The sequence below is a fragment of the Rhagoletis pomonella genome, unplaced genomic scaffold, assembly GCF_013731165.1.
Source record: "Rhagoletis pomonella isolate Grant_MI unplaced genomic scaffold, Rhpom_1.0 Rhpom_scaffold_00003, whole genome shotgun sequence".
NCBI classification, from domain to species: Eukaryota; Metazoa; Arthropoda; class Insecta; order Diptera; family Tephritidae; genus Rhagoletis; species Rhagoletis pomonella.
In genome coordinates, this window is record NW_023458557.1 from 97,836,502 (window position 1) to 97,861,492 (window position 24,991).

A 24,991-nucleotide genomic window follows, 5' to 3' on the forward strand; every position below is an offset into this window, starting at 1 on the left:
GACATTTGGCATGTTTTTTGTTGTTGCGCCAGTGGGATTTTCCACTGAAAAGACGAGAAAAAGTCGAAAATAAGATGCTTGGCGAACAAATGACGAAGCAGTCGCGCTTTTTGGCATATATAAAATAAAAATAGTGAAGTATAAATAATTCTTTTACAGTGGTTGAATTGTGCGGTTGTGATTTGTTCTGTCCGCGCAACTGTGTACAAGTGATAATCACAAAGTTAACAAGTTTATAGAAGGCGTGAAAAAAGAAATCAGAAATAAAAAAATTCCAAAAGAAAGCTACCATCGATTTTGTAATAAAACAAAAATTTTTGTAGAAGCAAAAAATCAATTAGTGTGAAAAAGCGTTTGTTCGCACATTTGTAGAAATAAGTAGGTAAATAAAATGAGTGAAGAAGTGAGCAAAGCGCTGCACAATGGCAGCAACAACGCCCATGTGGCGACCGGCGAAGGGCCTAGTAGTAGCAACGGCCAAAGTCAAGATCAGTACCAGCAAACAAATGAGCAAACTTCGGCACAGAAAAAAGAAGTGCGCGTCTGGTGCGATGGATGGTGAGTCACCCTATGGTTTTCCTTTTTGTTTTCGAAAAAAGTTTGGTAAATAATCAGCAAAATACACTTTTTAAGGTGTGATAAACGCTATGCACTCTTACATCATATTTTCATTTTATTAAATCTTATTAAAGAATTTAATTAGGAGTCAATTGAGTCACAAAACGGGTCAAATCTCTTTGCTATTAGTGTTGTTGCTCATACCAATGTTGGGCGATTACTTAGATGTGGATTGAAAAAATCTCATCTTTGGAGTAATGATCACTTCGGAGGGTGCGGTGCATCTGGCCCATAATAGTAATGTAGCGAAAAAGCGTATTTGTGAAAGTTTAACTACATACATATGTATGTAAACCAAATTTCTTCATAAAGTAATGATCAATGTTGTGGCTTTGTAAGTCAGCAAGTCAAGGCATAAGCCAAAGTGTTAAATACCCACCAAGAACAGCATGATTCAATAATTAAAGGTTAGATAATTATTGAGTTATGCAAAAACAGTACTAGAAAATTGACTGGATACAAAGTAAATTACCATACGCACGTGTGTTTCCTTGACATTGACGCAGGCAGAAACATATTTCTACGTACTACATTGCAAAAATGCAAAACTGCTTGGTACCGGAGTATGTACTTTATGCAAAGTAAGCATACAAAACTAAACTATAAAAACTACTACTAAAAAGACTAACTAAAAAGATAAAAATATATTTAAATACATAAAAATAGCCGCTACAACAACAACAACAACATAAAAATATCACACCCTAGCCTATCATATAATTAACTAAAGTTCACTTAAATTTATTTGAAGAAATTGGGTAGAAGGTATGAAATTTTAAGAAAAGGCATTTGTTTAGGTTTTATGCACACGTCACATTCTTTTAGTAAATGAGCAATATGTGTTTTGCTTTGATCAGGTATTTTCTTCTATATAAAAAAAAAATAGTCGAGCATACATAAGTATTTCATTCATGTCGTTGACTGAAGTGTTCATTTATAGTGCTCTTACACGATATGTATTTTCATATCTATGTAAATGCTACTTTTCTGATACGGTGCAATATATGGTACATACGAGTAGATACAAAAAAGTAGCATTTAAATATGCACAACTGATCACAAAATACTTTGTAGCCTTTACATATGACTGCAAAGCCTGAAGCGTAGGTGCGACTTGGAATAAATTCCACATCAACGGTATAGGAAGTGCGGCTCTGGAACTCGTCCTTTCGGACCGCCCACCTAACCAGTACCCAACATTCGAGCTGCTCGGGATCCCGTCCATTCCGAGAGCCACGGTTTATAACATAATTAGCTGTATTAATTTAAATTGTTTAAATGTGTATATACATATTTGTATAGGTATAGATTTATGATAGTCCTCTCAAAACGTGTAAAGAACAGAATATGTAGTGAAGTAAAAAAGTTGTTTTCATGTATGATTGTGGATCCTGCGATCTAATGTATGCATATATCAATATAAAAACTATAAACCCAAAATTGTACCAAATAAAATGGTAAGCAAATATTGTAAAATTTCAGTTTTGTTATAGGTCTTTAAAGGCTGTCAATAAATGTATAAATAAAATAAGTAAATAAATACACATCGTGTAAGAGCGCTGTTACCTGTATCTGAAGACATCATTTATTCGTTAAACTTCATCAACCAAAGGTCAAAAGTTTTGTAATTAATTTATGACTGTGAACCGATTTACATGTGCATTTAGTTAGAAGTAACCAACCATTTAAGCACGAGAAGTGGAAATGACATGCATGTTTCTAAATAAACTAGGTATTCATTAACTTGCCAGTAAACAAATTTCTGAGAGTAAGCCAACATTTTCAAGTTTTATGAACAGCTGATTAATTTACTGCAATTTTCTAAGAAGAAAGTATTTCATATCTTATTATACAATCTGACAAAGACCGAATAAATCCCAGTATCAAACTTTGTGCAATATTAAAAAAAAAATTTCACAAACTTTCGTAAAAATTTCGAGCATTTTAATTAGATTTCTTAGAAAGATTTGAGTACTTATGCATTCTTGTAGCCCATTCAATAAAGTACAAGTTTGAAGTAGCTAGGGCTTAGGTACCGTTGATCTATGGCAATTTAGCAAGGTTAGGCTATTTATTTGTCTTTGTTCAAAAGTGTTTTTTATTTTTTTATGAGAATATATCTTACTATGTAAAAAAAAAAACATTTAAATAAATCTAAATTTCATACTTTGTAAAGCATATATAAAAATATGAGGAATTTTAACAAATGTTCATCAAAATTTGAAACTTTAATAAGAATTTTTGATTATGCACTTTTGTAGCCCATTAACTGAAAATATTTCTAAGAAATCTAAGTAAAAAGTTCAAAATTTGTTCGAATTTTGCTAAGTTTTGTTGAAAGTTTGAAATTTTGATTTACATGGCAGGTCAAGGCGTGCTATTTATCACGTGCGCTGGCCATCTGTAGATTAGATGTGCATTATTTATATTATAAGGTATTACTCTATCATTTGAACAACAAAACTATTTGCATAAAATTTTCCACATTTTTATAATCACATGCACATGTTGCACCCGAACTTTAAAAGGGACACAATTCAAAATTGGGAATTTTTGAAGTTCTGCGCTAAAAATGTGCACAGAGCTTTTATTTGCCTTTCAGCAAAAGCTCGATCAAATTTTTGTTATAATTTGTTGAAAAAAACCTAAGGTAAAGTCTCCCTTGCTCATATCGTCGCTACCATGTTAATCTATCGAATGTGAAAATGGGTACTGGCTCCCTGACATCAACCCACAAATTTTCAATGGGGTTGATGTCAGCGGTAATTCCATGACGTTGATATTGCTTTCCTCAAACCACCTTTTAGCAACTTTGCTTGCGTGTTTGGGATCGTTGTCCTGCTGGAACGTTCAAACAAGCGTCAGCCGAGAATGGAAACTGCTTTGCTGGCTTTCTTCCACGCTTTTTATCACTTGGTTGGTACTTGATGGCATAACGTACCATTGTCGGCGACGAACCAATAATATTTTGAATCACCACAAAAGTTTTGCCCTCAGCAATCAATTTTTTTATTGCGGCGCACTTCTCGGGTGTGCAATTCTTCTTTCTCGACATTACTAACGGCGCGTTCACATTGGACAATGCTGTGAAGACAATGAAGATATACGTATTAGTTGTCAAAATTGTTCCAATGGAAAAGTATGCATGTGAAAAAGTGTGCATGTGTTACTATTGTCATGACAGTATTGTCCGGTGTAAACCCTAAGTAAATAAGGAACAATAAAACTTTTATAATGAGATATACCATATCAATTAAACTAATTAGTCTCACCGTAATTTTTTTTTTTTTTCACGAATATATTCACGATAGTTTCAATATTTCATACGATAAAATTACGTAATAAAAAAGGTGATACTTACATACATATATATAATGAGCGATAGGCACTTCTAAGATTTTGACCGCAACTGTAAGTACATACATATGTATGTATCTATCTATTTATCTACAGTTTCACTTTGTTTTAAAAGTTTCATAGTTGATTATAGGGCATTAAAACGTGTATGGCATTGCAACACTGCATTTCAATGTTAATACTTCTGATACCAATAAGGCAAAAGTTAATTGCTAATTAGCAAAGCAACGTGTCAATTTACATGCACTGGTCGTGCGGAAAAAATATTGCAAATATTTTGCAATATACTACATACATACTATGTACATATGTATGTACCTGTATTCGTATAGAATAGTAGCTTATGTCGAAAGGCTGGCTTTAGTATAATGCGGCATTCGCAGCATACGATTGCTAATGACACGCTTGCGCCGAGCCGTTGTAGAACTTTTGGCTAATAAACGCGTAGATATAGTTCCGACACTACTTAGCAAGTCAATATTCTTATTAAGTCTCATCAAAAAATTCCATGTCATTTAAAGAATAAAAGGAATGCCGCATTATACTAAAGCCAGCTTCCCGACATAAAGTTTGACGTTCCCACGACAGTCGGGTCTACGTAACCGGAACGACCCAGATTTATATCTGGCCAAGGACTGTCACTCCAGCAACACTCCCCAAAAAGTCTTTGGGGAATTTGTATGCTGCTACAACAACAACAACATAAAGTTTGACAATTATTCAGGTTGAAAAAAATAAAAATCAAACATAATGAAGTTAATAAAAAAAAAATAAATAAATAAATAATAAAAAATGCGATTTTCTAATGCATTTTTTTTATTTTAATCTATCTCACACTTTAATGGAAATCCGAGGTAATTACGCACATTTTGCTACCTTAACTGATTTTCTTCCCAAACCCCCCTAAACGAAAGAGGATGGACGCCGCTTTATGAAAAGTCACTAAGTAGAATTTGTGTTGCCGAAGAAAAGGGGCTGAACAACTTTTGCAGAGATATTTCGTGGATATTTTTTTTTTTAACAGCTCAGCTCGGAAACTTGCAAAAAATACCTTATTTCCAACCGACATTATTCATAAATTAGTGCACAGATATAGTAAATTTTATTTTTGTAACAAAGCGTGAACTGTTGTCTACAAGTGTGTGTAAAAGGTTTTTGATTCGATTCACGCGTTTGGGCACAGCAACCCAAAATCGTTGTACAAATTCATAAAGAGTACCCGAAATACGCCTTAATTAAAAAATCTTTGTATATATGTATGTAAATTTAAACAGCGATATACATACATATGTATGTACATAAATATTTCTAATATTAACGATTCCTCGAATTCTTCGCAAATAATATAAATAAACTCTTCTTATTAATCATTATTTTTTCCGTTTTTGTCTTCCAGAAGATTTTTAGAAATATGGATGTGGCGTGATGTCTGCAAGAATAAACAAAAAGTTAATATTTACAAACTGATTGTATCTACATATTTGTGTCATTGTCACTGATTTCATTGATGATGTTGAATTCATTACTTTTCCTTCTTTCTTTTCTTTAAATTTTATACAAACATCCACACATACAAAGCGAAAATATTCCACGTACATATCTCTCATTTACTTCAATAGTGTCATAACCAGGGCCGAAAAGTTTAAGCTTTTGCTGGGAATTGCTTATTTTGCTTATTCAGGGTTTCCAAGCTTAATTTTAACGATCATGCTCATTTTGCTTATTTCAACGTATAAAGCTAAGTACTTAGGGACCTTTTAAGTAAACAGACAAGAAATAAATTGCTATTATTTCGTGTGTGTGAATAGTAGTGCCCAAGGAGTTTTGACATCTGATATTTTACAGCCTGCTGTCTCACTTTTTCCTTCCGCATTAATGGAACGGGCATATAACGGGCTTGAAAACAAGGGTAGCTTGTACTCTTCACAAACAAACTTTAACAAACCATAATAGAAAGCATAGCAAATTTCTTATGAACTTCGTACTGCTTAAGAAAATTTGGCTGAACACGTTTTTCTTGACCATTTCTTTGGCGCTTTTTTAATCGTCGAAATTAGGGCTGTGTGATTAATTGATGATTAAAGATTTTAATTAATAATTCAGTAAATAACTCAATTATTCGATTAATTGGAAACTATGATTACTCAAAAGTTCAGTTAGTCGAGTAATCAAGATTTTGATTAACCAAAAACAAAAATATTTGAGTAAATTTCTTTATGATTAATCAACATTATGAGTAAATGAGTAATCAACATTTCAAAGTGCCTTTTCATATAAAGTAAATATAAAGTAGTTGAAGTTCCTTGATACTTTGAATAGAATGTAAAAAAGAAAATAAGCATTTTCCAAAGCAAACTATTTTAACGAGCGAAATTCATTTTTTTGAGTAATCGTATTTTAAGTAACATCGTTTTGAGTAATCAAAATCTCTACGGGAAGGCATTAGTGTTATTGAAAAGATTAAAAAACAATTTATCTCAAATGAAGAATAACGAATAATAAAAAAAAATTAAAACCACCAGCGCAGATCTTTATTATTCGAGAATATCAAGCAATCTTATCTTATCTTAATCTGCTTATTTATCTGGCGCTTAAAATGCATTTTTTCTTGCTTATTTTCTTCGGCCCTGCTCATTATATCTGAACACCACATCTGTACAAATCGTGTGATTCCTGCTTAAACGCACCACATAATGACAAATTAATTATTAATTTTTTTTTGTTATTTAATTTGAGTTATTTTTTTTTAATATACAAAATAATATATAAATATATATATTAATATATATAAATATATATATTAAAATATATAATATATATAAATATATATATTAATATATAAAAAAAAAACTGTATAAATCCAGGTTCCAAGCTTTGTGCAACATCAAAAAAAATAAAAAATAAAAAAATCAACAAACTCGTAAAAATTTCGAGCTTTTTAATAAGATGTTTTAGAAATATTTTGAGTATGCAGTTTTAGTATAAGTACCAGGTTGACCGAGCTTTGCCCGGAGTGCATATACTTTTTAAAGTTTTCAAGTTTTGGATAGCTTTAAAAAAATATTTTGGAAAAAAATGTATTTCGATATCTATTAAGTAAATTTCCTACTCCAAAATTTAGGTGGCAACCCTATTCCGAAATACACTGGAATGAATGGTACATATCTTGAGCATATATGTACTGTGTATACTTAAAAAAGTGTTGATTGAAATTAACAATATAAAAATTTGTATTACATAGAAGAGTGGCAAGTCTGATGGAAAATATTTTCTGTCCAAAGTTTTCAACAATATCTATCTAGAATCTAAAATAAGTGACAACCTTACACTTTTATCCTAAGCGATAACATTTTGTATAAAGGGAAAGCATTGCTTAAGAACCTTCTATTGGTACCCATGAATAGTAATATTTTACCTTTTTTTCTAAACAAAAAATTCAATAAAAATATGCGATTCAAAATAGGTGGAAACCCTATTAAAAATATTTTTAATTAGGGATCTTTAAAATACCTTCCATTTGATACCCATATTATGATGTTTTAATTAATTTGTATCTAATTTCGAATAGATGGCAACCTTATACGAGTCCTCTCGGAGATAGTGCCAATTCAGATAACCTTAAAATCCAAAGCATCTGTGTACAAAATTTCATCAAAACCGCTAGAGCCGTTTCCGAGAACCCTATGGATATATATATACATATATAACAATCTTCAAAAATGCACGGTAGTCTGCAGCTAAACTATTTCTAAAAAATCTAATCAAAGAAATGTTGTCGAATTTTTGGTACAGTGTTTGGAATTTTAGTTTATATGATTTTTGTCGTATATATTTATAAAAATTAACAAAAATTATTTAACATGAAACACATCGTGAATTTGTATTAGGTAGCTAAAAAATTTTTTTTTGTAGTATCCCGCTTTTTCTGTGAATAGCGGTATTTATAAATATCACTTCTCATCAACCGCGTTATCAGCACGCGAGATCAATTAAACAATGTGATCAAAAAATATGTCCGCGTGTGTTTGAAAAAGAAAAACAGAAAATACGAGAAAAAATAAAAGTAAACAAGGAAGCATGTGCGGCCATTCAACTCGAATACCAAAACCGAAAAATAGAGCAGAAATGCTGGTATGATTGGCAATCACTGGCCTATAAATTAGAACGTTTTTGTTTTTTTTTTTTAACTTTACCACAGAAAATGCATTTGCTTTCTACTTCCTGTTTTCTAATTTTTATTCATGCTTCAAAACAAGTAAGGTCATCAATACAAGTACATACATACATTATGTGTGTGTATTTTGTAAAAAAAAGAGTATAAAAATTGTGCAGTGGACATTAAAAATATTATGTTTACTCAAAATTGGGGATCATCATCCATTCATTCACTGCCCCATTTTTACTACGAGCACGTACATGTATGTTTGTGTATGCATGTATACACAAAGAGTGATCGTTTGCAAAAACTCTACTTTGTCTACGTACAAAAATCCAATACATTCTTTTAAATATGAATTAACATTTAATTATTAAAATAACAAACGGCATACCGTACTTTTACTGATAAAGCCAGATTCCAAATTCTACAAAAAATCGCGTGATGTTCTCTCCGCCAATCACAATCGTCGTAGCATTGACGTAACGCCTTCAATTGATTACAATTTTTGTGCACATATGCGTATCTGCACATATACAAATACATATGTATATAGATGTGTGTGTGTGTGTGTGTGTGTGTGTGTGTGTGTCCAAGTGAATGTCCACACTTGCTTAATCTCAGTCCCTTGCTCCAATTTAATGTTTTACTATGAAGTGGGCGAGGGGTTTATAGCCTTAGGCAACAGGCTAATGGCATTAAAACTAACATACATACATACATACAATATGTATGTACATAGTACATATGGGCAAATCTAAAAAACAGGTAACCTTGGTGTTATTTGGCTTTATTTTCACTGTTCGAAACTATATCAAGCTGGTTGCTTATGGATATAATTCATTGACTTATACTTGAAGCCTCAAAAAAATTTGGATCAATTTGCTGCATAACTTTTGAATTACAGTTGTTTAAATTAAAAAAAAAAAAAAAATAATGAAAACAAGTGAGTTTTTTATGTAATTTTTAAAAGGGGCACAATTAGTTATGTCATAACTTTTGAAGCGCACCATATACTGATTTGAAATTTAATGGGCATTTAGCACTTAAATATGTGTGCACTTCATATGTAGTAGGTAAGAAACTTGTGCATTCAAAAATAACGAAATGGCAAGTAAGTCAAAGTCTGTAACTCCACATTTCACAATTTTCAAAATTTTCGGTTTATCGCGTATAGTTTTTGAAGCATTTAATTTTTTAAGAACTTTTTAAGTATGTATTGTATTCTACAAACAATTACGAATAAATTGACACCTTAGCAAGTGGTGTGCTTTCAGAATAAACCAACTTTTAAAGATCAAACATTCTGTGATCTTGAGCGTAATTTTTATTTCAAAAATATCTTAATTGAAGGCACATTTGGAAAATACGTCGAAACGATCTACATAAATATTTTTATAACTACTAGTCCTTATAACGTTGCATATATGTACCTGTAAAATGCTTCAAAAAAATGTTCTCTAGTAGTGTGTAAAAACCCCGATTTAGTACTTTTAATTATGCTCCTTCTTGTAGTCAGAATATTTCTATCGTGGCATCAAATCAAATTTTTCTTCGACAAAGGTTCTGAGAGTTGCTCTTACTTAATTGGAGCCTTCTAAATTCAATGGCGTCCCCAGTTTTGCCCGATTGTCTCCACTTTTGGAGAAAGCGGTAGTTGAAACTTTGCTTAAATTTGAACTATTTTATAAAAAAAAAACTCCTTCGGTTTTGAAGATGTTTTACTAAAATTTTGCCCACGCTTGCATTTTAACATTTCCTTCACTATCTCATAAAATCATCGAAATCGGTTCACTCTAAAATCTAGCTCCTATACAACTGATTGTCCAGAGACGTTGTGTTGCGTTATAACTCCTCCAATTAAGCAGGTAAAAATTTAGCATAGGTTCACTTTAATATATAGCATGCATACAATTTATTATTCAGATATGAAGTTAGAGTTATAGCGCAAAAACACATATGTATCTGAGCAATCAGTTGTATTGGAGCTATACGTTAAATGCACGCATTTCGATAATTTTAAGGAGTAATTAAGCTAATATTAAAAAAAAACCGTTATGTGTAAAATTTTTGTAAAATAACTTCAAAACTGAGGAAGTTATTTATAAAATAGTTAAAATTTAATCAAATTTTCAAATACCGTTACCTCGAAAACCGGAGCTAATCTGGTAAAACGGGGGATGCCATTAAATTTAGAACGCCCCAATTAAGTGAGTTCAACTTTCAAAATCTTTGCGAAAAATTTACAACTTGAACAACGTAATTTGAACCCAGTTTATTCTTTTGTTTTCTATTTCATGTTTATTCCTCGTCTAACTTGTGAAGCACTTCATGAAAATGAATTACACTTATATTAATCGATTCATTAAGAGAGTACGAATAAAATAATATGTAAATCATAGGTGTGCTTACAAATTAAAAAATAATTTTTTTTTTTGAAAGTGTACCTATTTTTTAGATTTGCCCATAAATGTACATGTATGCATGAATATGTTTAATGTGTATACTTTTGTATAATACAATAATTTTAAATAATAGGCGCAAAATTGATAAGACGGTATCACCAAGCGGCGCAAGTTCCTCTCGCCGCAAGCGAAGGAGTATACCAACGCGAGTATACCAACGTCAGTTGAAGAACCTGCAAAATCTCCGGGAGCAAAAGTTCAACAATTTTGCTGCTTTACTTACGTTGTCTGTCCGTCTGTTCTGATTCTCTCTTCCGGCACAATATTTTTATAAAGTCGTGTTTTAGAATCTTTCTGGAAGCTATTTGTTTCATATTAGTGTTATAATTAATAAGTTTATTGAATAATATTCACTGATAGGTAGTCTGGTCTAGTCATACATACGTAATATGAAATCTTTTAAATAACAATTGAATGAAAAAGTGCCGAGCTAATAAAATGTTTTCTTTTTCCTTTCATTGAAATGACCAGACGAAAGGGAAACCATTGAACTTGCACTTCAACTGAATTGTGCGTATAAATAAATCAGCATTTTTTCATCAATGACGACTGGTGTTTTAATGTGATTTTTTTTTTTGGTGCTCAACATGGTCGTTTCCAGCGGAAGGTATACCGCGAACAAAAAAAAAATCAAAAAGTAATTTATCTGACTTATTTATGGGCCAATTTGGCTGCGTTTTATAATACATACTGGTTATGTACATAAGTAGAAATATTTTTGCCAAAAATTGTCCCGCTAGGTGTCGCCAGGTTCGATTTATTATGATAAGCCGTATTTATGCTCCATTTTGTTTCAAATTTGGTATATGTACATATGTGGTAGAGAAGCATAGGTTTGCAAAATATGCTGAAGTAAAATAAGAAATATATTCCACATCAAATGCAGTTCTGTTAAAAATATGTCCCCTTTCAGACACGTCAAGTTTTGCTTGCAAGTCTGCTCGTTCGTAGGCGAAGGAGTCGAGAAGAGAGGGGAAGAGTACGGATACCTCCGTTCCGTCTATTCGTTTCAAGTTATCTTGTCTCTTTTGATGTTTTCGTTGCTTCCCATTTAAAGACCAAGGACTTGAATTCAATTAAAGTTGACGCGTGTGGCAGCAAAGAGAAAACACAAAAGAGAATGCGAAAAAAATTGCTTTCAAGACTTGACGTGTCTGAAAGAGGACTATCTTTAAATCTCTATTACCAACAGTTGTTTTATATTTTTTACTGAATGCATCTTTGTTGAGGAGAAATTTTTTCACAATTCTTTAAATATTTAAAACAATAATACTTCAGTCAAACTAATTAGATAACTCACATTTTATCCAAAAACGCTAAATGGATTAGAAGCATCTCATAACAAGCTTCCCTGCATATTAATCAATCCAATTGTTGACTAAAGCATGTTCTTCCACCAGGGACAAAACTACAGCGGTTAAAGAATGTATTCTATTATAATTGTTTAAAAAAAAAACTGTACTGATCTTAGATTTCACTCCTCCTTTTATGTTCAAACAGCTGATTATGATTTTCGAATTTTCTGTGTTCTGTTGATAAGTGATGCTGCTTCCGATATGGGAGGAGAAAAATTACACTGAAGATGGCACAACACCGAAAACGGTTTGTCTCCAAACCAAAATTGACCAGGGATGATGGAAATTCGTTCCAAAATACATGAACTTCAAATTTCCTGTTTTTGGCTGGCAACTCGTCGGATAGTTAGGAACTACGAATAATCGGATTCCAGCATCTTAATTGTATTCCTTGAAGTTCACCTGCCTTGCCAAAGCAAATTTAATCAAATTTTATTTTAACATTTTGGTGTTTTTGTCGCCTTCTCGTGCTCATGCTGAACTGGTGTATGCCCTTGCGTGATAAGCCATGTTGGTTATCAAATATTTAACGATATCGTTGCCGATAACTCCGGTGTCTAGCCATTAAGATAACCCCCTGCATAAATGTACATACATATCTATGTATGTATGTATGTATATACATATGTACACATGTATGTACAGTATATAATCAATTTTATCGATTGTATGCGTCACTATCAGCTGCCCACTCGGACTGTTAAATTACTGAATATGTATTTAGGTTATTACGTATGAGTTAAGCGACATGCATTTCAACTTAACTACGAATATTCTGTATTTTCGAGACCATTTTTGAATTTCTTACATTCTATAACATATTAATCCTACATACATAAATTTATTTTGAAGAGCAAATGTTAATTTTTCGCATAAAAGCTATTAATTAAAAAAAAAAAAATATCTAAAGACGACATAAAGTACAGTTTTTAAACGTACAAATATCTATTTCGTAAGGAAAGAACGTGATCGAAAGTCGAATTGTGTTGAACGTGCTACATAAATACATAATTGGGAAAAAAAAACTCAGAAAAGCAACATTTGTATTTAATTTTTTGATACTCATTTTGTCTGCTGGTCTTCTGACTGCGTATTCGTTCATTTATAAAAAGAAAACAACAACACTACATACACACAAACAACAAGAATTAAAAATAAAATTACATATAAGTATGTACCAACTGCAACATATGATCGGGTACAAAGTCCAATCCGACAACAACTAAGCCAGTCCAGTCCGTCCGCCGCCTGATGAGCTATTTAGCGGTGCTAGTGGTTTGTTAAAAAAGCGACAGCGGTACTCAGTTGATGCGCTCGTGAATGACACTGTGCGTGGAGGAGTGTGTTGTTGTGTGGTTTACCTTGCCATTTGGCGGCAAATCTATTCCGCAAATTTTAATACATAGTTAAAAATACGGCTGCTAAATTAGATAGCCAAACTGCATGTTAATTTTTTTTTTAATTTTTTTTTACGGTTTAGTGTTTAGGTCACGCTTTTTATAGCCGCATGTTTTTTCACATTTCAATTAGCATAAATTGTGTAAAGTTCGTGAACTTTTATGGCAACTAATGCTTCAAGTGCTGTTGCTGGCCATGAAAATGTTAGCAACAAGGAAAAATTATTTTATATTTGCCAACGTAAAAAAAAACTAAAAATCCGCCACATACATATTCCATTTTTAGTCCTTTGAGAACAATTTTCTTATGCTAAATATGTTCATGTTGAGCCATAAACGAGTTTTTGTGCCATTTTAGAGGTTAACGTTAAACACTACTCATAAACTCGCAGTTTACCATACAAATAATTTTCGTTAAAATCTCCTTAAACACCACTTTTATTTGGAGTTTATGGGAACGCAACCCTTTTTTTTTTTGACTGAATTTGGTTTGTGCCTTTGCAGGATTTAATCAGAAATAGGTCGTTCCGTGCACATAAGTCTGGAATATCAACAATCTAGCTATGCAAAAACCAAACATGTGGTTCGATTGAACTTTTTGTGCTGATTTCAACCCCACCAAAATTATCTGGCGGAAGTAAAAAAAAGAATATATCAATGGTTAAAGTTAAATTTTTTGATTTTTTTAAATATTAATATCGTCTGTACAACGTAACCTATTAAAAACCTAATGACATCAAAATAAAGGTAATAAGGGGCTCTTTCAGAACGTTCATAATGTTTTGCTTTTTTTTTAATATATATTTAAGCCAGAAATACCTAATCCAAAAAAAATATACAAATATATTTTCTTTAAATGGTGTTCATATAAAATTTGTTTTAAAAAGTGTTGTATTATATAGATACTTTTGTGATCGGTCAAATAGTTTCCGAGATACATATTATAAATTTAAAAAATATAAAAGTTTAACTTTAACCTCTTTTAGTGGCTTTAGTTTTTGTTTGTGTAAAATAATCTTGGTATATGGTTGAAATTAGCATGAAAAGTTCTATCGAGTCACATTCTTTCTTTTTTTTTTTGGCTAAACGGTTGGTATTCTACACCACGGCTACTTCGGACTATTTCTGTCTAAACCCTGGAGTACGGGAACAGGCTAAAGTGAATAAGAAAAAGTAAAAAAACAAATGTCAAATTAAACTCTGAGTATCTTAAACAGCCCAGTGAGAACACTTGACAGTTGTTCATAAACTCAAAAACGTTAAAAAAGGAGAAAGTTATCAATTCGTCGGAATATTTTTTTTTTATGTATGTTACCGCATAACTTTGGACCACGCTAACCAATTTCTATATTTGTTTTTTTTTTTTTTTAAAGAAAGTTGTTACCTCAAAGGTGGTCCGTCCCATACTGATTAAAGTTTTATATGGAAGTTGAAGTCGATTTGTTTTTTGCTTAAAAATTACTTGTATATATTTATGTATGACCGTTCACTGGTGGCCGGATAATTAGAAACGATTTTCTTTTTCAAGTTTTGACCATCTATTTTTATTTATTATATTTACTCTATATTGTTAGGAAAATATAGTGCATGCTATTAAAAAATCATATAACTCAAAGCTTTAAACTTTGTATAAGATTTATAATAATTCGACGAAGTTCACAAATGTCCACAGAATTATAGTATCCTGATTTAAACCAAATATATGTGGTACATATGTACATAGGTACATGCATACAGTGGCGGAAAAATAAATAGGGACGGGGCGGGTAATTTTAACAACTTTTGGCTATTTTTCTTTTGCTTATTTCCAGCCGATTGCAAGAAAGCAATTTAAGTAAACAGTGATTTTAATTTTTTGAATTTTATATGGAAATTGACAGAAAATAAAAAAATCATTTTCCATTTAAATTGCTGGTGGAATTATTTTTTTTTAAAAGTATAGCTCATTTTCTAACGAAAACCATGTTAGTCAAAATTTCAAACGTTTTAGGCAGAATTTTTAGAAAAAATGTTGGCATGTAGTTTGACCTGACAGCCCATTTAATAGCAATAGTATAATAAAGTGTTAAGTTTGGTGTTACATATTGTAGCGTCAGTATACATATATTTTTCCACCACTGTAGGTACATACATTTGTACGTATAACTTTGTATGAGTGGGTCTAAGATGCTGGCACTATGTTTGCGTATAAATTAGAAGATGTTCTACAATTTTTGCCTGATGTCACTTACACTTTCACTAACAATGTTTTGCATTATGTTTACTTTATTTATTAGGGTACTAGCTTTTATCCGCGGGTTTCATCCCACGTCTTTATACAGATATGAAAAATACTTTATGTAACGATGTTATACTCTCTTTCTGCTCTAATTTTACTATAGCCGCGATAGCAGACAGCTGTATAGCTTGGGCGTTATGAAATGAAATGCAATAATATTTTTTTGGCACCGCAGGTGTTTTTATTTAGGTTAAAATATTTCCAATAATTTATATAATAGAAGAAATACTATCTAATTTCTTACGAATAATAACTCTAATACGATTTCACAGCATTTTTTAATAATTCAAAGTGTCTAAATATTAACATAAATGCCTTTTCCAATACAATTATAATACATTTTATTTGCGATAAAGTTTCGGGTTTAAGGCCTTCTTGTTTATTGTCATTGCAAAAGCTAAGCGAACTGGAAACTGAAGTCTTTTAAATTCGAAAGGCATACCCAAAGGAATTAAAGGAGTCATGTGACTTGTGGTTCCGATGTTATGGCTGATTAAAAATTCCACGACAATGAGATATGCCACGCCCCCTCCTACAAAGTAATTTATATATATGTACGTACCTTACTATGAGCATCTACCATCGATTTGTCTGCATATCAAATTTCAAAGTTCATGTGACTTATTATTCCGAAGTTATAGCTGATTAAAAATTTGCAGTCCTATGGGAGGTGCCACGCCCCCTCGCAAAACCATACCTTTAACCTTCCCGGGGTAAAAGCAAATAAGTGTGTAAAGTTTCGTGCGATTCCGTTTAGTGGTTCAAAATTATAGATATATAGATTTCTTTTGCGTGAAATCTTCAATAAGGCTAGTCAATTGCATTGTGCAAATACTCGTTTGACTCATACACAATTATTTATTTTTTCGTAAAATTGCTGATTTTTGCGATACTCACTTTTCAAGTGCTTTCTTATCTTATCTAAAAAAAAAAAAAAAAAAATTGAACAACGTTGTCGTTTTGTTTTGAATCGTGTGGAGGAACTAGTATATAAAACGCGTGACCGAACTCAACAAAGAACTTAGTTTTTTTTTGGTAGTAATTTTTCGCGGTTTTAAATGTATTTGATATTTTTCGTATTTGTTTAGTGAAATTGAGGTTTTAGTTAACTTATTTGCAAATTATTATCAATCATAAATGTGACAGTTGTGTAACTTAAAGCTTTATAAATGAGTATAACGAAATGCAGTTAGAAACTACCACACTCACTTGCAAGCAAAAAAATATTTGGCGCTCACACATTTGCCATGTATCTGGCTGAGATTCTCCTACAACTGGTGATTATCGTTTGATGTTGTCACACTAAGGAGAGACCTACGGTTTTATAATTGAAGGTTTGCCTTTACCTGCAGAGGTGTTAATGGTGCCCGAAAGAAAAAAACATCTTTTATCGTCCTTGCGAGCTAGCCAAAGGTAGTGCACACACTTAAACAATAGGCTCATAAAAGTCATCATGCAAAACATTCAAGAACACGACGTTTAATTGGGTTATTTTCATATTCAACATCAAACAATTGCTAATAAGAAACCAACACTGTTCCCTTCCAGTTACGATATGGTGCATTTCGGTCATGCCAATTCCCTGCGACAAGCCAAAGCACTTGGCGATAAGGTCATTGTCGGCATACACACCGATGAGGAAATCACAAAACACAAGGGACCACCCGTCTTTACGGAAGAAGAACGCGTTAAAATGGTCAAGGGCATCAAATGGGTGGATGAGGTGGTGCTTGGCGCGCCCTATGTGACAACACTCGAGGTGCTCGATGAATACAACTGTGATTTCTGTGTGCATGGCGGTGAGTAACTGCACGATTTATACGAAGGCCATATTTTTTTTTTTTGTAAATTTGCTTCAACATTTATTTTTATTTTTTGGCGTCTTAGATGACATTACAATGACCGCTGAAGGTGTGGACACATATCACCTCGTTAAGTCTGCCAATCGTTACAAGTATGTAAATAAAATCTCGATAATAGTTTTAAATTTGAATTAATATTTTTGTTTTCAACATTTATTGTGATTCACAGAGAAGTGCGTCGTACTGCTGGCGTTTCAACAACAGATTTAGTCGGACGCATGTTGCTGTTGACGCGCAATCATTTCCGTCAAGGTTCGGCAGAGTATGCCATTGAGAAAGAAGGTAAATTCTTTACATTTAGTGCTTATCTCAGCATAAATTAGACTTGGCATTTGTATATCATGGGGCTTATATATTATAACATATTATCTATGTATGCGAATTTTTGCAGCTTAAAATTTCATATTTCATTTACCAAAAAATTGTTTTTGCATATAAACTATTTTGCTTGTTTTCATATAATCGTTGAAAGTTATTTTGGGTGTACAATTAAGTTCTGAACTTTTATTGCAAAAAGGCTGCTTTGCTTAAAACATTTCGTGCATAAATAGGAATGAAAAACTAATTGAAACTCAGTAACTTTCTTAGATCGGGAAAGAAAATTTCTGCGAAAATTGACTAGTCCGCTTAACTGGACAAATAAAGAATTGTGATATTCAAAAAAATTTTTACGCATTTTACTTTGATGATACTTTTTACTCAAAATCTCGGAAACCAAAGGAGATATCCAAAAATGGATACCGCTATTTGAAAGATCTTGATTAGTTTAGTATGACTGTATTATAACTAAATTTTTACTAAATTACTGATACATTTTTTTGTCAATCGATCAGTCTTATCATGAGTTTCATTTTCCCCGAACCGGTTCACTTTTTGTTTCCTTGTATTTACTTAATTTTATTTAAAAATATATAATTTATTTAAAATATATGTATAGCTGCATCTATAACTAAAAATCGTCAAAATGCCGCTTAGTACAATCTTTTATCGACGCCACGAAATGTAAATATCAATTCTTGTACACCCAATATATTCTTGTATTATTCATTCTGCTTTTTTAACAATATTCATATTTTAGTTAAAATTGCCTTAATATTGTCATCTGCATATTATTTTATGTTTCCATTTTATTTAATTTATTTTTAATCTTTTTTACTCTAAAATCATTTTAATTTTCATGTTTATCTAAAAAAAAAAATAAATGTTGCAATGCTTTTAAAAATATATTAATACTGCCTTCTATGCTTCTTGGACTTTGTGTTTTTTTTTTTTGTGGCGTTGAGTTACTAACAACTATTTTAAATTTTTTTAAGCTCAAACTCAATTGGTATACGCTTTCTCAGTCTCAGCTTGAATTATGCTTATAGTTGAGTGCTGCACGTGGATCAAGTTTTTTTTACTTTTTTATTTGTTTAATTAAACAAGTCAAATAGATTTCGAAACGCGACGAAGAAACCAGGTCCATTTGTAAAAAATACAGTTTTCCCTCTTTTCCACTGGGTGTATCGCCCCAAACTGGAAAAGGCCTCTAAAACCATGAAAGGGTCGCAACATTCTATAAGAAATTCTTCGAGTTTTCCATCTTTCCAGTTTTGGTTGTTGTATTTCGAGCTGATGAGAATTAGTAATTCCGAAAATATAAAAATAGTAAATACAGGTTCTTTAAATTTTAGATTTCTAAGCAATTGAAAAAAGAGAGAACACATGGCTATCGGAACATTATTTTTATTTGCGTTTTGAAAAAAGTTTTCGAAAATTTATATTTTCGTAGTTTAAAATACATACTATGTAAGTATGTACATTAGACCGTATCACGATGTATTTTGAACACCCTATGAGAGTGACTAAATTTGGCAGCACAGTGCAAAAATTTTGGTCGCATTTTTATACGTTTTGGTCGCACGGATATATTTTAACAATTACCCTGTTCCCGTACTATAGCATTTAATCAGAAATAGTCCAAAGTCGTAGCGTACACATAGGTCTAGAATACTAACCCTTTAGCTATGCGAAAACCAAAAATGCGGCTCGATAGAACTTTTTAGGCTGATTTCAACCATACCAATAAATACAGTAGATATTACAGGTTGAAGTTAAATTTTTTTTAATAATATCTTCTGAACTACATAGCCTATTAAAAACTAATGATGTCAAAATAAAGGTGATTAATGTGCCACTCATTTTTAACCGACATAAAAAAAGTAGGAGGTTATCATTTCGTCGGTTTCGATTCGAATATTTTTTATTTATTTACTTTATTTTTATTTTTAATTTTTTATTTTTATTTTTTTTTATGTATGTTACCGCATAACTTTGGGCCACGCTAACCAATTTCTATAATTAAGTTTTTAAAGGCAAGGAGGTACCTCAGAGGTGGTCCCAGGTAATTTTTATAGATTTTCATTGGATGAAGTGATTAAGATTAAGAGATTTTATATGAGAATTGAAGTCCGATCGGGTTTTTGCTTAAAAATTACTAGTTATAATTAAATTTTTTATATTCTTAAGCCGCAAATACAAAAAAAAAACAAAAAACTAAATATATATATTTTTTTAATGGCGGTTATTTAAAATTTGTTTGAAAAATGGTTATAGTATAATGGACGTCGCATAAGAGGTATTTGAATTATCTTTAAATGAGCATCAATACTTTCCTAATCAGTCGAGTCGTTTCCGAGATAGTATATATATAAAAAAAGTTGAACTTTATGATTGAAATCAGCCAAAAAAGTTCTATCGATCTTAATTAATTTTTTTTTTTATAGCTAAACGTTTGGTACCTAGACTTCGGACTGTACTATAAATCCTGTAGTACGGGAACATGCTAAATGTGAATAAGAGAAGTAAAAAAAAAAATGTCAAGATCGCTCGGAACACGTTGAATTTTTTTGTGATACGGTCTAAAGTACATACATACATATCGTTACCTTAATATAGAAAGGCCCAATCTCACATAGCCGCTGAAATACAAAAAACCGTTACTAAGTACAAATTCAAAATTCCCGTTTTCATTGATTATGATGCATTTTATCGAATTATAAGTCCCCGACGCATAATTTTGAGCAATACAAAATTTTAGTTAGTTACGGCTTTTTTATATAGCAATGGTCTGTTAAGATGTTCACTTCTGTGGCACCCCACCAGAAACTGCTTACAGAGCGTTTTGTTGTGCTCCCGTACGAGGAGCATTTGGGCCTCGCAGTGTAGGTGGTGCTCAAGCGACATCAGAACGCACTCTGTCGCTGTCCGGAGTGCGGCGTTCTGACAACTCTGTAGCTTCGTTCACTGCTTCCAACTAGTCCCCGGCGACCAAACTGGCGTTGCATACTTTAGAATCGGCCGGCCAAATGCCTTGTATGTAGCCAGCAACCCTTGGCGGGTTTCCCCGGTTTCACCAGTGGGACCACTCTCCCTGATTTCCACATATCAGGAATTATAAGAGTGGTCATTGACAGGTTGAGGACCTCCGTTAGGTATGCTGCTCCCCCAAATGTTTCAGTATCAGCATACAGATTCTGTCGAGTCCAATGGCTTTGGAGGCTTTCGCCTTCCCGATGGCCCCCTTCACTTCGCCCCTGGTGAAAACAAGTGGTGTACTGCTTTTGGGCAGTTTGTGCAGCCTCCCGATCACTCGACGTTTGGCCTTGTCTACCAAAGGATGCAGTGTAAACTGCCGGCTGAAGTAGTTCGCGCATTTCTTCGGGTCCGACGAGGCGCGACCTTCGAATGAAATTTCTGCCGTCGTGCTTCGTCGAGTTGGACAAGGACTTCACGGTATGCCAGAGCTTACGCACACCAGAGACGAAGTTACAGGACTTCAAGCGCTTTTTCTTTACCGCTTGTGCTGATTTACCAGTTGCCGAATCTCCAAATTAAGGTCCTTCAAGCGTAGATCCCCGGGATCGACCTGGCGTAGGTGGTCACGCTCATTTGCTAGTACAGCTGCCTCAGCCGGGAAATTTGGGCGGACTTCCGCGATGCGTCCGGATAGTATGAAGCGAGCGGCTGCGGAAGTGACAACTCTGCGGAACTGGCGTTCGCCGGTGTGTATAGAGTGTTGAGACTACCTTGGGCCTGTTGCACCCGGCGTAGTGGCGTTTGTTGCCTGGTCTGGGTCGGCAGTGCTCTGCAGCAAGGGGCGCTGTAGTTTGCTGTCCACTCGCGTGTGGTGCGTAGGCCAGAGCATCGACAGAAGTCAAGAAGCCAAGGCATGTGTTGCAGTTGACTGATGTCACGTTCCGTTATACTCATTTCTGGCACAGGGAACAGATAGTGTGGGCAACCAGAAGCTGCTGGTTGGCTCGCACACGCGAGTAGGAGTGGCCGGTAGATTGGTGTGAGGGTTGAGCGGGTGGGGAGGTTTGCTGTTGCCCATGGGAGCTTCTTGGAGCCCTGCAGGGTCTTTGGGTGCGAGTTCGCACCAGCGCGTTGCGCGAGCGGGTAGCCGTGGAGGCCGGTGGTGCCGTTTGGCTTGAGCAACAGGGGGCCACCAAGCTTGTGGTCCACTCCCTGTGAAACCAAAGGCTAGAATAGGTTTTTAGGTGACTCCATCCGTTGCAGGAATTGCACCTAACCGAGGTAGAGTTCTGATGGAGTCGTCTCTGGCAAACGCAGCAGAAGTATGTTTCTGGTCGGGGGTTGGGTTCAACGCCCGTCCGGAGAAGAAGGATGCGGAGCAATCCGGCTGCAAGGTATTGCTCCATGGACGTGAAATGATTAATGAAGGGCATCGCCGACCTAAACCGGGCGAGATCGCAAGAAACAAGATCTCGGGTAAAACCCGAATCATTCCGTTACGTTTACGAATTGTCTACCGAGATAGGTCGATCTTCCACTCAGGTGACGATATGTATGTATGTACATTCTTGATTAACTCTGTATGAACCGGTATATTTTCACATTAATTTAACATACATATGTACATATGTATATACATATGTGTGTGTGTATCTTTAAAATGTTGCATGTAGTTGAATTTTTGTGTTTTATAGCCGCAAATATTTTCCAAATTTACACACGTTCACGCATGTTTGTTTTATTCGTTTCTACACTTTGTTTATCCTCTTTTCTCTTTTCTTTTATTTCTATTTACATGTCAAACCAAATTTCCAAAAAATACACACAATATCCTGACTTAATTGATAATATAAATAACATTAAAATAAATTTGTCGTATTTTGCTAATACTAAAAATCGCAACTGCCATGGCACCAAAACTTATAATTAATGATCGTAAAATTATTGTATAACGTACGCCTGAAAATATGCAATGCCAAATGCTGCATGGTATACCTAATTCATCCCATGCGTAACGCTCTCTTTCACTCTCTTTGAAACTGCTATCAACTATCAACGCTATGCGCTCCCTGTACTAAAACGTAATTGAAATTGATTGATCGTAAAAAATCTGTATGCAATTTTGTGCAATCATAACAATTTTTGTGCATATAAATTAACAATTTTTCGATATCAAAAACAAAAAAAAAAAAAAAAACAATTTCAAAATTAGACTTATCTACAAAAGTACAAAACATGAAATTATCATCAGGTTCATCGAATATGGGACAAGACTCATCAGCCAAGAGCCCATGGACGGGATGCAGCCAGTTTTTGCCCACAACGCAGAAGATCATACAGTTCAGTGATGGCAAACCGCCAAAATCAGATGACAAAATTGTAAGTAAAACGGAAAAGTATTCAAAAGATCTTACCAAAAGTAATTCCATTCAAGTACTTTAATCGCAACTCTTCTCTCTGTTCAGGTTTATGTTGCTGGCGCTTTTGATCTTTTTCATGTGGGTCATTTAGATTTCTTGGAGAAAGCCAAGGAGTTGGGCGATTTCTTGATTGTGGGTCTGCATACGGATCCAGTAGTGAACTCCTACAAAGGCAGTAATTATCCCATTATGAATTTGCATGAGCGCGTGCTAAGTGTGCTGGCGTGTAAGGTAGGCGGAAATAAAAAGCAAACAAAAAAATCAAAAGTAGTGTTTTAACTTTTTTTAACCATAATTTCTTCTTTTAGTACGTCAACGAAGTGGTTATCGGCGCACCCTACTGTGTCACTGAAGACCTGCTCGATCACTTTAAAATCGACGTTGTGTGCCATGGACAAACGCCGATTGCGCTGGAAGATGGCAAAATCGATCCATATGCAGTACCAAAGACACGCGGCATCTTCACGCTCATCGATTCCCAAAATTCAATGACAACAGAACTGATTGTTGAACGTATTATTTCACATCGTCTCGAGTATGAACGCCGCAACAAAGCCAAAGAGAAGAAGGAAAGTGAGGCATACGAAGCGATGCAGCGTGCAAAGCAAGCACAGAAAGCTGGTTAGGACTAGGAGACGTACCGCCACGGGTCAGAATGCCGATTCGGAAATAAATGTGTTGTCGTTTGAAGAAACGTAAATATAGATTAAGTTGCCTGCTGCTTGCTCTTATAGGCTTAGCATTCGAAAAAATGTAATAGTCAATGAGAAAATGGAACGTGCTGGACCCGGGCGGTTGTTAGATACATACATACATACATATTTTTATGCAGCTGCAGCGCTATTATCTACATACAACAATTTTATGTTGAACACATACATATATTGTTTTTAAGTTTTATGATTGTAGTGTCTTTTTTTAAGTTATTTAAATTATACTCAACACATAATATTATATTTACAACACGTTTTTTATGTGTATGTGCGCAAATGTTGTACACTGTTGGTACAAATTGTAGTAGTGATATACATATGCAGATACGCGTGCAGGTTTATTTTTGTATTGTAAATTTTTCTTTTGCAACGTATTTCTCGATGATGGCTTAAGAAAATGCATACATACAAACATACGAAAAAGGAATACGCTGCGAATGCAGTAAAATAATATTTAAACAATAATTAGATTAGACCAAATTTTATGAAAATTCATACGTATTTGTTAGCTACAGTTATACATGTAAATACACACGCAATATATAGGAATATTATTGAAAAATCGAAAATGTAAAAATTTTCGCTATTAATTTCATAATGTAAATGCAAATGAAAATGTCCACGAACGAGTTTCGTGTTGGCAGCGAATTTTGCTAGGTTATTATGTAACTAGAAAATTAAAAATACGTACATATATGGCTTGCAATCAAGTCTCATGCCAAATAGCAACTGTAGTAACCCGAAAACGTAGCAGAAAGATCTACTTCTATATTTATACAGCAATATTTACTAAAAAATGTATGGAAACGTGTACTTTCAAAGCGCAGTGGTTTATAACTTTTGTGCATGGGACATCAAAAATAATTTACCGCTTAGAGCACTTTTAATAGCCAAGTTTCTACTTATTTTGTGCATTACTTAGAATTTATTTTTACAAAATAAGAGCACGTGTGATGTAATCAAATTTAAGTGCGTAGTTCGATGCATTGCCACATTTTCCTAAAATATGTATACATATGTATATCCAATTTTTGTGACACTTTGATTTTAAAATCATGCGTCGAAAAAAAAAA

The 24,991-nt window shown here is 33.5% G+C and overlaps 1 protein-coding gene across 2 annotated transcripts; it reads left to right on the forward strand.

Annotated features, from left to right (window-relative positions):
- The first annotated feature begins 1 nt into the window (after position 1).
- LOC118735924 (ethanolamine-phosphate cytidylyltransferase) lies at positions 2-24,991 on the forward strand. Of its 2 annotated transcripts, none has more exons than XM_036465958.1 (7): positions 2-558; positions 17,175-17,425; positions 17,514-17,580; positions 17,658-17,770; positions 22,998-23,164; positions 23,251-23,436; positions 23,514-24,991. In XM_036465958.1, exons 1-7 carry the CDS (start codon positions 392-394, stop codon positions 23,829-23,831), a joined length of 1,269 nt encoding a protein of 422 aa, XP_036321851.1. In that variant the 5' UTR covers positions 2-391; the 3' UTR covers positions 23,832-24,991. The 2 variants fall into 2 exon arrangements, with proteins under 2 accessions (XP_036321851.1, XP_036321852.1); XM_036465959.1 differs by having other exon boundaries at positions 4-558; positions 23,037-23,164.

Bases quoted from the DNA above. Each gene is read 5' to 3' on its own strand.
- LOC118735924 (XM_036465958.1), top strand. From the start codon at position 392: ATGAGTGAAGAAGTGAGCAAAGCGCTGCACAATGGCAGCAACAACGCC. The intron at 17,426-17,513 runs GTGAGTAACTGC...TTGGCGTCTTAG, and splicing joins TGATTTCTGTGTGCATGGCG to ATGACATTACAATGACCGCT. The intron at 23,165-23,250 runs GTAAGTAAAACG...CTCTCTGTTCAG, and splicing joins CAAAATCAGATGACAAAATT to GTTTATGTTGCTGGCGCTTT.